The sequence below is a fragment of the Chaetodon trifascialis genome, chromosome 21 (assembly GCF_039877785.1).
Source record: "Chaetodon trifascialis isolate fChaTrf1 chromosome 21, fChaTrf1.hap1, whole genome shotgun sequence".
In the NCBI taxonomy this organism is placed as follows: Eukaryota; Metazoa; Chordata; class Actinopteri; order Chaetodontiformes; family Chaetodontidae; genus Chaetodon; species Chaetodon trifascialis.
The window spans coordinates 14180339-14192505 of NC_092076.1; the positions used below are offsets into that span (position 1 = coordinate 14180339).

The following is a 12167-nucleotide window of genomic DNA, read 5'->3' on the forward strand; positions in this document are numbered from 1 at the left end:
CATCATGTGCTGAAGCGGCCAGGGCGGACTGACTCAGTGGGCCTTATGGAGGTTGACATGGAGATAGTGGGGGTGGATGGCATGTCTCTCATCGTGATCTGTGCACGGATCCTAACTGATAACCAGGAAAGCACAAACTCAGGGAGTTCGAGTGTGCCCTGTGGCCTGTGAACATGCCTAAATCTACACACACTATCGCATGAAGGGTTGAGAAAAAATGAAGCTGGCATGTGAGGAAAATTTGGCAGCGAGTTGACAGATGAGGAGGCGACGGCGGATGGGTACAGTGCAGTCAGAACAGATTCCACCGGGGATTGTTTTGACAGCGCTGTTTCCTTACGTAATAAGATTTAGCACGGCGATCTGGTTCGCTGATGGGCTTTGTTGGATGCCATACACAGATTGACAGCATCACATTAGTCACCATCTTTCCCTGTTGTCCCAGTCTGTTCAGTGCACCTTGTTAGCTGGCGAGGTTGTGCCAGGATCCATTTTCAGTCTGTGATTGATGTTTGATTTTCTGCCATCATTGTCTCCCTCTCAGATAGTCCTGCCGAGGAATGTGGACTCAAAACAGGCGACCGCATCCTCTTCCTCAATGGGCTGGACATGAGGTTTGTCTTTCATAGATGACATCATTATTAGTATTATTAGCAGCAGCAGTTGTTGTCGTATTTTGTCTAAAGTTCTTGAACTTAAGTATATTTTGAGATATCAGGGCTCGTTCTTCTCTAGCTGAAGCCATCTGCTGCCACTATGAAAAACATCATTCATCGTACCGATAATTCATCACAGAACACTTGAAGCTTTTATTTGGTTTTGTTATAGTTGCTCTTTAATCATTATTTCACAGTTTGTTGACCACAGAGTGGTCAACAGCAGTGCGTGTATTTCATCTGCTGCCTGTCAGTCATCCTCAGGGGAAAATGAAAGTGTCGGCCATGAAATGAAAAAATTTGATTTGATTGATGAGGGAGTTTAATGTAGAGACAAGTAGATAAATAAGTAAAAAAGTTATTTACAGCAGGTCATGTCACTTTTATTGTGGTGTGAACTGTAGATGGAGGGCAGGAAATGATTTTTTGCATAGGAAGCACACATTCAAAATGCCTATGTTTTACATCGTTTACAGTTTCTCAGAATTGCGATGCTGAAAGCTGCTCGGTTAATCCACAGGACAATAAAATCTACGTATGTAGCAAAGCAACACTACTGTCATCCTGGAGCACTGCGGCTCCGAGGTCGTGGACCCGACAGCTTGCTTGTTTAATGTGCACAAAAATCGTACAAGTGTAAAAATGACGAGTTGCGGTGTTACTGGGTTTGTGGTCGACTATTTCCTGGTCAGTAAGTCTCCAGGAGGTTGCTGTGTCTCACAAAGATAGAACTCTTATCCAACTCTCAGCAAAACAGCTAACCTAATTCTGTCCAACATTAACAAAATCCACTTCCCAGCACAGCTAAATGTCACTAATTAACATGTTACATCTTGTTTGTTTAGTCTGTGCAAACAGTCTTAAGAGGCAAGCTGTGGTTTTAGTGGGGTTTAGGTGCTGGAAAGGACTGGAGCAGAGTCTCCAGCTAAGCTGACTGGCTGCTGGCGGAAGCCTCCTAATTAGCATTTAGACATCAGTGGTATCGATCTTCTCATCTAACTCAGCAAGAAAGTGAATAAGCATAATTTCCAAAACTGTGTGTGACTGTGCAGTCAAGTCAGTTTAATTTATAGAGCCTTAAGAGGCTTTAGAGCATGCAGTGCCCTCCATGTGTAGATGGTGCAGGTACAGTATGCATGTATGAGGCGATGCACGTGAACACAGCCTTTATGTAAACAGAACTTTTCTTGTGGGAGTAGTCATGGTTGCTTTGTGGACTTAACAACTTCTTGACCTTCTGCCTCTGGATTTTCAGAGAGTGAGTGTGGGAGTGCAGATAAGAAGTTCAGCGTGGAAGAAATCCAGTTGAACCCATATGAGCTCTGGAAGTGCAGTATATCAAGCAACGTATCAGCCAATATATCCAGTGCTGTGCGAAGAAACAGTATTACTCACTCCGCCACCCTGATAGCCATGTGAATCGCAGAGCTGTTCCCATGGCTGCCTGATGTACTGATTTGATTGGCGCTGTATAATTTTGCTGCTCTGCCTGATAACAGTGCAGAGGCAGTAGGAGGTGACCAGCAAAACAGAGTTGTTCACCAGAGAGAGGGGAAGAAAATCAGGTAGAAGACATGTGGGAGCGTTCAGTGATGTGTTTACAAAGTGAGCATATGGTGTTTGGCTTCTACAAACATTGGAAAATTTGATACATGAAGTAATAATAATAATAATGATAATGATGTGTTCTCATAAGTTAGATTACCTGTTTCTGTTTTATCTATTTATATGCACAAAATAAGACTTTTTTTTATCGCACAGGCTTCATCAGTGAGTACAGACCTTTGCAGTAGATTTCATTCCTTCAGTCTATGTGCTGTACAGCCAAAAGTCCATCGTTTACTTCTGACGTCTGAAGTTCTCTCTCCTGTTCTGTCTCTCTTTGTAGGAACTGTTCCCATGAGAAGGTGGTGTCTATGCTGCAGGGTAGCGGAGCAATGCCCACCCTGGTGGTGGAGGAGGGTCCGTCTGACTTCTCTTCGGACCAAACCGACCCAGAGGAATCTCCCAACCTGGCCCCCACCACGTTACCACGCTCCAGGTCGGCGCACCCCAGCAAACCTGACATTTTGATGTGGCATTTCCGGCAGTGCGCGGTCCGCAGGGACAAGCAAACAAACATCAGACCTCTCTGTTCAATGCGTTGTTCAGTAAAGATGCACAACAAAGCTGAAACAATACTTCAGTAAGAATAAATGTATGAGTGGAAAAATAATGGTAGTCTTCCATCGCCCAGGTCTCCAGCTCTCAGCTCTCTGCAGTGGGTGGCAGAGATTCTTCCCCCGAGCATCAAAGTCCACGGGCGGACCTTCAGCCAGCAGCTGGAGCACCTGCTGACCATCCAGGAGAGGTACACGGTCTGCAAGGCCCTGGAGACCTTCTTCCAACACAGGTCAGTGGAATCTAAATAGAAGTGGACTGAGAGGATGGGAGGATGCATGAGGAGCACCAGCTGAGCTTTAAGTTCACCTCTCAGCATCTGTCAACCTCTCTGTGTTGAGACTGTGAACTAGCGAGCTTACATTGACTGTACTGAAAATTAGCTGTTGCCTGGGAAACTGTGTTTTTATACTCAATATATCAGGCTGTTAAGGGCACTATTAAGAGAGAGAGATTGAGAGAATGAATGATGGACAGTGAGAGAAAAGCAGTGGAGACAGAAATGCACACAGCTAAGCAGGAAGTTTATTCCTCCCAATTGGCACTGATATTTGCTCAAGGATGAAGGCTTGAAGGAGAGGAAGATCTGGATGGATGGAGTAGGAGCTCTGCAGATGATTCAAACATGTGATGCTGCAGGATTATAAGCAAAATACAGTACCAAGTGAATTCTGCAGTATGTGCATACACTGTACACACCCGAGGGGATAAATCCTAGCACAGCTGACATCCTTGTCATCCTCCCACCTTTACGTAATCTTTTCTCATCCTTTATCTCATCCTCAGATATATGTGCCATTACAACAAAGAGCATAAATCAAAGCTAAATCGATTACCCATCAGGACTTGGTTATGTAAAGATGGTGTGTATGTGCCTGGATGCGTTGTGTGTGTGTTTGCAGGAATGTGGACACCCTGATAGTGGATGTGTTTCCAGTGCTGGACACTCCGGCCAAACAGTTGATCTGGCAGTTCATCCACCAGCTACTGACCTACGACGAACAGGAGCGCTGCCAGAGCAAGCTGTCACGCTTCCTGGGTTTCAAGAGCAGCGGTGAGCCAAGAGCACGACGCCGAAATGATCCGCGTTCGGAAGAATACACGTGCAGCATCAGCAGATAGTCAGCTGCCTGTTTGATTTGAAAAAGAAACGTGATTTTGCCAACAGGAGAATGTTATGATTGGGTTTCGAGGACAGGTTAGATTCATATCATGTGATCCTGATCACTAAAAGTAAGAAAAATTGGTGGATGAAGTTGGTCTTTATACTTAATAAAGGTACACGGGAGCAGCTGTGCTTAATTAGCTCATGAAAAGCGACAGCACAGTGCTGAACGTGTGTGTGTGTGTTTTGCAGCTGTGCTGGAGCCTGACGTAGGTCCGGAGCACCACCGGCGCAGCAGCTCCATGCGCGTGACGGGGACCTCGTACCGCGGCTGCATCCGAGAGAGGAGCTCCGACGACTGCATTATCGGGACTCACCTGGGAATGGGTACGCTGCACGCTACGACAACAAGAGCAAGATTTCACTGCCCCGCAGCACAAATCAACATTATCTCCACGGAGCTGGTTGGGTTTATACCGAGGTTTTAATAGCTATCCAGCTCCAATCTGGATCAAAAACTTTAAGTCACCCTCAGCTGATCAGAGGATTCTTGTTCTGTTTTTACCGTTCCTCCTCTTGAGACCATGAATGTGTGTACCAGACTTCACAGCATTCATCCACCAGTTGCGAAGATATTTAAGTCCCAGCCACAAATGTCAACGTCATGGTGGCCCTGCTGGTAGAGTCAGGACCACGAACAGTAAACCATCCAGTAGTTCTCAAGATATTGCAGTCTTTCAATAATGATAACAATAATAATAATAATAATGATAATAATAATAAGAAACTTTATTGTAGAGTTAGTGGGATTATTGCTTTGTATGAAAGCTAATATATACATATTTAAATCTACCCTTCATTATTAATTCAGTATTATTGCAGTGCATGAGCTTCCGTCAGCAGTTATTGTACTGGTAATATTCCCTTGAGCCAGATATCTGACCCCCAGTCGCCCCAGTTGAACTGCTCAGAGCTCAGTAATAAGGCCGTGTTTGCAGTGGTCAGCTCCCAGGAGGGATGTGTGTAATTGCTATAAAGTGCAGTAGACTGTGTCAGAAAAAGATGTGTGGATACATAAAGGCCACATAAGACCCAAATCACCATCACCAGTTCATACATGAAGTCCATATCTCTGCTGTCTTGCTTTTGAAAATGTCCTCAATCCGTCGATGTTTATTTGCAGCTGAGGCTGTTTGAGGTTTTTCATTCATGGTTTCTCCTGTTTTCCATTTGCCATTGCTAACTCCTGCACCAGGAGCCAAGCTTTTTGCCTTTTGCTCCTCCATGCTGTTCTGCTCTGCTCCATCCTCTCTCCCCCCCTGGCTGGGGGTGGATGGAAGGAGGAGGCTTACGTCCATTTGTCACTGTTCATGCCTTGTTGTGCTTCAGGAATTCATGTGGATGAATCTGGGAGCCCGGAGGAGAGGCAGTCAGGAGATGGAACCTCCTTCCCCGAGTCCCCCGACCTCAGTCATGTAGGTATAACTGCAGCTTTTCACCGCCTTGCTATTCACCAACTGGCATACTGAATGCTAGTTATATGTTACGTGTGCTCTCTGGCCTCACATCATTTGAAGGTCCTGCTCATAATTCCTGCAATTCAACATGTGGTTTCAAACGCGATCCGTGGCTGCAGTTAACCTGTGGCCTGCAAATTGTTTCCTAAAAGGCATAAAAGCAGCAGGCCTTCAAAGCGAATGTGTCGCAGCGACCGTGTGCTAACCCGCTGATCATGCCCTCCACCCGTAGATGACAGGTGTGTACACGGAGCTGGAGAACGTGTACGCAGGGAAGAGTGTGTCGCCACTGCAGGGTGGCTCCTCGGCAGAGCCCGAGGGCCCGGCGCAGACTGAGGCCTACGGGCGCTCGCTCTCCCCCCTCACGCTCCCCCCTCTCACAGGTACTCTGGGGCTGACACACATGCCCGAACACTCAATTGCATGCACACACACAACGTGCACTTGCTTTCAGGCACATCAGTGGTTCATGTGTCACTTCGGCTCGATGCATTTGCAGAGTGAATCATTGAAATCTGTTGCTGCTCAGTATTTGGCAGGAATGAAGACTGCATAACTTTGGGCCTCGATGGCACATGGCTGATGCCATGTTCATGTCATGTAAAGACAAGCTGCTAAATGGGGAAAAGTGTCAGTGTGACTGGTAATTGCACAGTGGTACTGGTGGACGTTGGTCGTTGCAGATGACTAAAAATGTTTTAAAATTAAAACCATGCCACTTAAATGCATATCTCTCATCTGCAGCCTTGTTTTTATGGTTGATTTAACATCAACATCAGCTGCTTTTTACCAATCCGATGTGAACATGGCATGAGAGCCCTTGATTTTTATTTACATTAGAAACCATTCAAAGCCTACAGTCTGCAGTGTATCTCTGTGTTGCCATGGTAACCTCTCAGATGAAAGGATCCTCAAGGCAACAACGTGACCAAGAATGTCACACATACGTCATTTCTTAAGGGAATAAGTTGCATATTATATACTGAAAGCCACGCCGTCCAATTAGAAATGATGTGAACGCCTGCAGCCCGAGCGTCCATGATGACAGCAACCACCTTTGATTACCTGCTTTGCAGGTAACCGGAAATCCGGCCTGTCCCTGTCCTGGAAGGAGCCTCTCCCCACTCCTGTGTACGAGATCCACCACCAGAGCAGTGTGGACTCCAACCCCTACGTCAGCCTGGAAAGCCCCCCCGCCTCCCCTCAGCACTCAGACGGCGGCCCCAGCACGCTGACCCGCCGCAAGAAGCTCTTCACCTTCTCCCGCCCCCCTCGCAGCCGGGACACTGACAAGTTCCTGGACGCTCTGAGCGAGCAGCTGGGCCACCGGGTCACTCTGGTGGACGACTTCGTACCCGGGGAGAACGACTACGAGGAGGTGAGGATGACCCGCCTCCGATCATCAGCCATACGCACACACATCGAGCTCATGCTTTGTATTGAATATACTGTTATATCTGGATCCTTGATGCTGTGCAACTTTAGTCATTCCTTTCACTGAACCAGTGACTGTGAGAGTTAGCGCTATGCTACAGGTGTCTTATGACTTTTTTCAAAAAGAAGAGACCTGTAACACATCAGTAACTGTTCCAGGTTCAGCGAAAGGAACCATTGGCCATCAATCCTGCAAGATATCATGAGGCTAAAAGTAATACAAATTATTATTTCTATTTCAAAATTACATTTTAATTGTAAAAAAAAAAAAAATTCAATGAATTGTGACACACTAGTGTTATTGCTGTAAACACATGAGACTGTGAACAAAGAACAATGTCAGTATTTTACTGCAAGCTGCTGCCTGTTCACGGGAATTATACTACTGTCTCATACTGTAGTTACTGTTTCACTGCTTTTTCTTGACACTTAAGTAAAGACGTTGTAGTGTTGCATGTTCGCATTAGAGCAGCTCTAATGTACGCTACAATGAACACTTGTGTCACATGAACAGATATATCAAGGTGGTTGTCTTGGTTTCAGAAGAAGAGGGGTGCCTGTAAGTAAAACATGATACTTGGTTATACAGTAGAGTCTGATTTTATCTGCTTATTTCTGAGTAGAAGTTTAAGGTTGTGATGAGGGGCTGGCTGACGTTAAATCACCAAGCGGACGTAGCTGCGTTCTTTGTCTGGGTGGTTCGGTGTTTGTGGTCTGGGAGGTGCGGAGAGCAGCATGTTTACATAATTCACTGGGTTGTACCTCTTTTTAGGATTCTTTTCAGTATTTTACAGTCAACTTCATGTTATTGTGCTACATTTCTTCTGTTCCATAAATAGATGGGGGTGTAATATAATATTTAAGTGCATGTGTTCTGCAATTATGTAGAGGAGCAGTTATTTAAATGTGCTGCTTTTTATGACTTTTCTGTTCCATAAGTAGATAAAATGACAATTCATAAGCAAGAATTTAAAGTAAAAAAGAACCACAGTGCATTTTCTTTATGTCAACTCAGCTGTGTGGTAGAGTAGGTGGAGGTGAAGGTGGTGGTTATCAGGTCTGATGGTGCCCCTCTCCGTCCTGCAGATGAGCTTCCAGGAGGACCAGGACCTGGGCTTCCTGCCCCGTCAGCTCAGCAGTGGCAGCAGCGATGATCACAGCAGCAGCGATGAGGCCTCCTCTCCCTCCTACTCATCAGAATCTGAACCCATCCCCCCACCACCGACCCAGAGCCCCCCACCTCCCCCGCCTTTCCAGGCTCTGATACCGCCTCCTGTTCAATTCACTGACCCCTTGCCGCCCGTCCGCTTCTCCCCTGAGCACGTGCCCCGCAGCCGGATGCCCTTCCAGCCCCACCACCCCATCATCCCTCCACCCCCGCCGCCTCCCCGGACGCTCCTGTCCAGCCGCTCACCTCTCCACAAAGTGCTCCCCGCCAGAGAAGAAGCGGAGAAAGCTCACCAGCGCTTCCAGACCTCCACCCGGCTGTCACACATCCACACCACCCTGGTCTCCACCACCCTGCGCTCTTCCCAGGCGTCCCGCCCCAGCTTCCTCCCCCGGCAGCTCAGCCAGCCCCAGCCTATCCTCCAGCCCTCCCCGCAGCCCTCCCCTCAGCCGCTGAGACCGAGCCAGCTCGTCCTCCAGAGACACCACCAGCTCCACCACCAACACAGCTACCAGGGCCCGCTGCCCCCGTCCCTGCAGGATCACAGCCCGTCCCAGTGCCAGAGCCATGTCTCCTCGCTGCTCTCCCAGCCTCCGGCCTCTCACTCCACCCTCCCCAGTCACACTAAAACCTATGAAACCCCACGGCAGGAACACCCGTCGCAACAGGTAACATCTTAAAACGTAAAGAGTGATGTGAAATGTTCGCTTTCTGCCCGGTGAAAGTGCAGCAGAGAGTGCCTCGAAACAGAAGTGTCACAGAAGAAAATCAAGAATTGGCATCACACAAGCTCACACTTTGAAACTCCGCCGCTATATTTGGCATCACGTCATGTGTGAATGCAAATGGACGGCCGGGAGCCTGACAGAACAGAAACCATACTGCATCTCTTGGCGGTTTGCTTCTGTGACACATTTCATGAGCGCAGAGTGAGATGACAGTGACAGGGAGATGGAAGGAAAAGGAAGCGGTGAGAGAAAGACGGTGAACCTCCATCAAACGGCAGCATCTGCTTAAACGCGGTGCCATGTTTGGCCGTCTTTGGGCCAAGCCTAATTGGACATTCGTTTTGTTTACTGACGGAGGAACCCATGAGTGCATCCCCTGAGGGTTCGGCACTCAGCGGGGAGATGATTCAGAGTTTAATAAAAAGCACCCTGGTGAAAACTTTAACTGTGAGCTGTGTGCTGTGCAAGAATTTCCAGATTAAAAAGTGGAGTGAATTCAAAAAAATGAATAATTTCTTGGTCTCCCAAGGCACCGCCACCCCCACCTCCACCCCTGCCCCCACCCTGCGACCCGCCTCCGCTGCCCAAGCCGGGCCACCTCGCCTCAGACGCCAACCACATGAGCGTGAAGAGGCTGCGCTGGGAGCAGGTGGAGAACTCTGAGGGAACCATATGGGGTCAGGTGAGTGGAGAGCTCTTACGTTCACCTCAGATGAAGCACACATGACTCCATCTGGAGAGTCAGAGCATCTTAAAGACGGTAAACAATAACTTCGCTTGTGAATCTTCCAACTTTGGCCGCGACCGCTCACACTCCTCCTACATCTCTGGAAAGACCTACTCATGTACTCTGTTGTGTCTCTGATGAGTCATGACATTCGCTTTTCTTGTAAACAGAAAACAAGGTGGATCTCGCCTGCTCATATCTGCCGAAATGTTGCTCTTTTCTGTCCCGCTCCACGGCCCCATCGGGCCATCCCATCGGATAAAGTCAGATATCTGTTCACAACCCCGATTCTAAGCGAATGATCGCATTCTGTTTTTATTTGCTTTACACCACATCCCTTTTTTGGAATCAGGGTTGCATAGAAGAAGCGTCTCTGAGACAGCTGCTTCTAGGTTACAAAGACTTGATGGTGTCTGGAGAGTACTGAGTGTGTCCTTGTCTGTGTTTAGCTCGGAGAGGATTCAGACTACGACAAGCTCACTGACATGGTGAAGTACTTGGACCTTGATCTGCACTTCGGGACTCAACGGAGATCCAGTAAGTCGTCACGGGCTCACGCTCAGCCTTCATCACACCGCAGCTTCGGCGCCATGTATGTGCGTCATGCTTAAGTGATAATATTCCACCCGCTAGTTTAAGTCCAAGTCAATCTGTGTGTTCATGTGTTGACATCTCCTTTTGTTTATACCTTCACAGTTAAGATGTTCACAATAACCTGTTGTGGAGCTGCTCCATTCACCTGTTCATCACATCTGTTCTCCATAAGGCACCATTACCATTAGCCACCATGCGTGTGTGTGTGTGTTTGTGTGTGTGTGTGTGTGTGTGTGTGTGTGTGTGTGTGTGTGTGTGTGTGTGTGTGTGTGTGTGTGTGTGTGTGTGTGTGTGTGTGCTGATCCCCGGTGCCTGGAGAACACACCCTTACACTGTTTGTTGAAATTATCAGTCTCTCCTCCAGAGCCAGCCTTCTTACCAGAGAACTTTAAAAAGAAGGACGTGGTGGAGATTCTGTCTCATAAGAAAGCCTACAACGCCTGTGAGTACCACGCAAACATGGCCGCCTGTCGCGCACGCACACACACACACACCTGAAGGGCTCTGACACTTAATACAGTATCATGCGATCGCTTCGAGGAGCAAAACTGCCCCCCCAAGCACTCTCTTTAATGACGGGGAAGATGCGCAGCAGTAAGTATTTTATTGTTAGCTTTGCTTGTGTTTGCAGGTTTGATTTCAGGATTTGATGCACTGAGTTGAAATGAAGGCTGCGTATTGTTTTCTGTCTTTTCAGTGTGAATCAGAAGTTGTTGTTTTTCTTTTTTCCAAATTTCCATTTCGCCTGTGATGTTGCTAATCGTATGAAGACTTTTGAGAACATAACATAGTTCGAAAGGTGCATTCACTGTCACTCTACAGTACTACTACTACTGTACTGTGGACGATGGGTTCAATTTCCTGTGTAAGACGGATTTGTTCTGCAGTTATCACACCCATATTATGAGTAATTTACTGCAGTTAATTACCGGGGTGATACTGGGATTGTGGATTTCATAATTACTCTGACACCACAGAAACAGTTGCACATCATCAGAGAGAGATGAGAGGTTTTGTCTGCACTGATGTGAAAACATAAGACGTAAACCCTCCGCGTCCTCTCCGCAGCCATCCTCATCGCCCACCTGAAGCTCTCCACCGCCGAGCTGCGCCAGGTCTTGATGAACATGACCACCGACAGGCTGGAGCCCGCTCACATCAAGCAGCTGCTGCTCTACGCTCCCGATGATGACGAGGTCAAGCAGTACGAGCAGTTTGACCAGGACCCGGCCAAACTGAGCGAGCCCGACCAGTTCATTTTCCAGGTACGCCCACGAGAAGCTCCAAGGCGACGGGCAAAGCTTCAGCAAGCGACGCGGGGCGATTTGTGCAAACGAGTGTTTCCTGTGTTTCAGATGCTGATGGTGCCTGAGTATAAGACCCGCCTGCGGAGCCTCCACTTCAAGACGACCCTGCAGGAAAGGACGGAGGAGATGAAGGTCGCGTACGATTACATCTACAAGGCTTCAGTGGAGCTGAAGAGCAGCAAGAAACTGGCCAAAATCCTGGAGGTGAACATCCAGAGCAGGGGAAAACATCATCTTCCAGGTGTTGATAGCGGTTATTAAGTGATTTTTTCTGCCCACAGTTTGTACTTGCAATGGGGAATTACCTGAACAATGGCCAGCCCAAGAGCCACAGGACAACCAGTTTTAAGATTAACTTCCTGACAGAGGTACGCCACTGACACCTGCGCTCCAACCACCTTTACGTGCGTCTCAAATGTGCCTTTCAGTCAGTCATCCTTTCCCTCCATCTCGCAGCTAAGCACGACCAAAACAGTGGACGGGAAATCCACCTTTCTCCACATTCTGGCCAAGTCTCTGTGCCAACACTTCCCTGAGCTGCTCAACTTTTCCAGAGACCTCACAACAGTGCCTCTGGCAGCCAAAGGTACGATGCCGTTCCAGCAGCAGAGCTCTTAAAGCCTGCTCTCCTTCCTGAAAATCATTTAGTCCTTCCAGCCTGTGAAGCGCTCGTTTCTGCGGAGTACATGGTGTGCTGGATGTCGAGCCGGGCTGGCAGACTTTATTAGAGGCGTCTCATTTAAAGGAGATTTATGCTGTGCTTGTTCCAAT

At 47.8% G+C, this 12167-nt stretch overlaps 1 protein-coding gene across 5 annotated transcripts in view; it reads left to right on the top strand.

Moving 5' to 3' along the window:
- The window catches only part of grid2ipb (glutamate receptor, ionotropic, delta 2 (Grid2) interacting protein, b), a 35566-nt gene that overhangs the window by 19214 nt on the left and 4185 nt on the right, over positions 1 to 12167 (top strand). For 2 of the 5 annotated variants that reach the window (XM_070991443.1, XM_070991446.1), the window contains 17 exons: positions 545 to 614; positions 2545 to 2697; positions 2893 to 3048; positions 3719 to 3869; positions 4170 to 4308; positions 5311 to 5396; positions 5671 to 5821; positions 6515 to 6816; positions 7387 to 7431; positions 7959 to 8708; positions 9298 to 9450; positions 9945 to 10032; positions 10442 to 10531; positions 11158 to 11354; positions 11445 to 11600; positions 11678 to 11764; positions 11853 to 11982. In XM_070991443.1, the coding sequence (XP_070847544.1) occupies positions 545 to 614; positions 2545 to 2697; positions 2893 to 3048; positions 3719 to 3869; positions 4170 to 4308; positions 5311 to 5396; positions 5671 to 5821; positions 6515 to 6816; positions 7387 to 7431; positions 7959 to 8708; positions 9298 to 9450; positions 9945 to 10032; positions 10442 to 10531; positions 11158 to 11354; positions 11445 to 11600; positions 11678 to 11764; positions 11853 to 11982 (2904 nt within the window). Of the gene's footprint in view, positions 1 to 544; positions 615 to 2544; positions 2698 to 2892; positions 3049 to 3718; positions 3871 to 4169; positions 4309 to 5310; positions 5397 to 5670; positions 5822 to 6514; positions 6817 to 7386; positions 7432 to 7958; positions 8709 to 9297; positions 9451 to 9944; positions 10033 to 10441; positions 10532 to 11157; positions 11355 to 11444; positions 11601 to 11677; positions 11765 to 11852; positions 11983 to 12167 lie in introns of all 5 variants that reach the window. The other 3 variants (XM_070991445.1, XM_070991447.1, XM_070991444.1) reach the window with 2 other exon arrangements.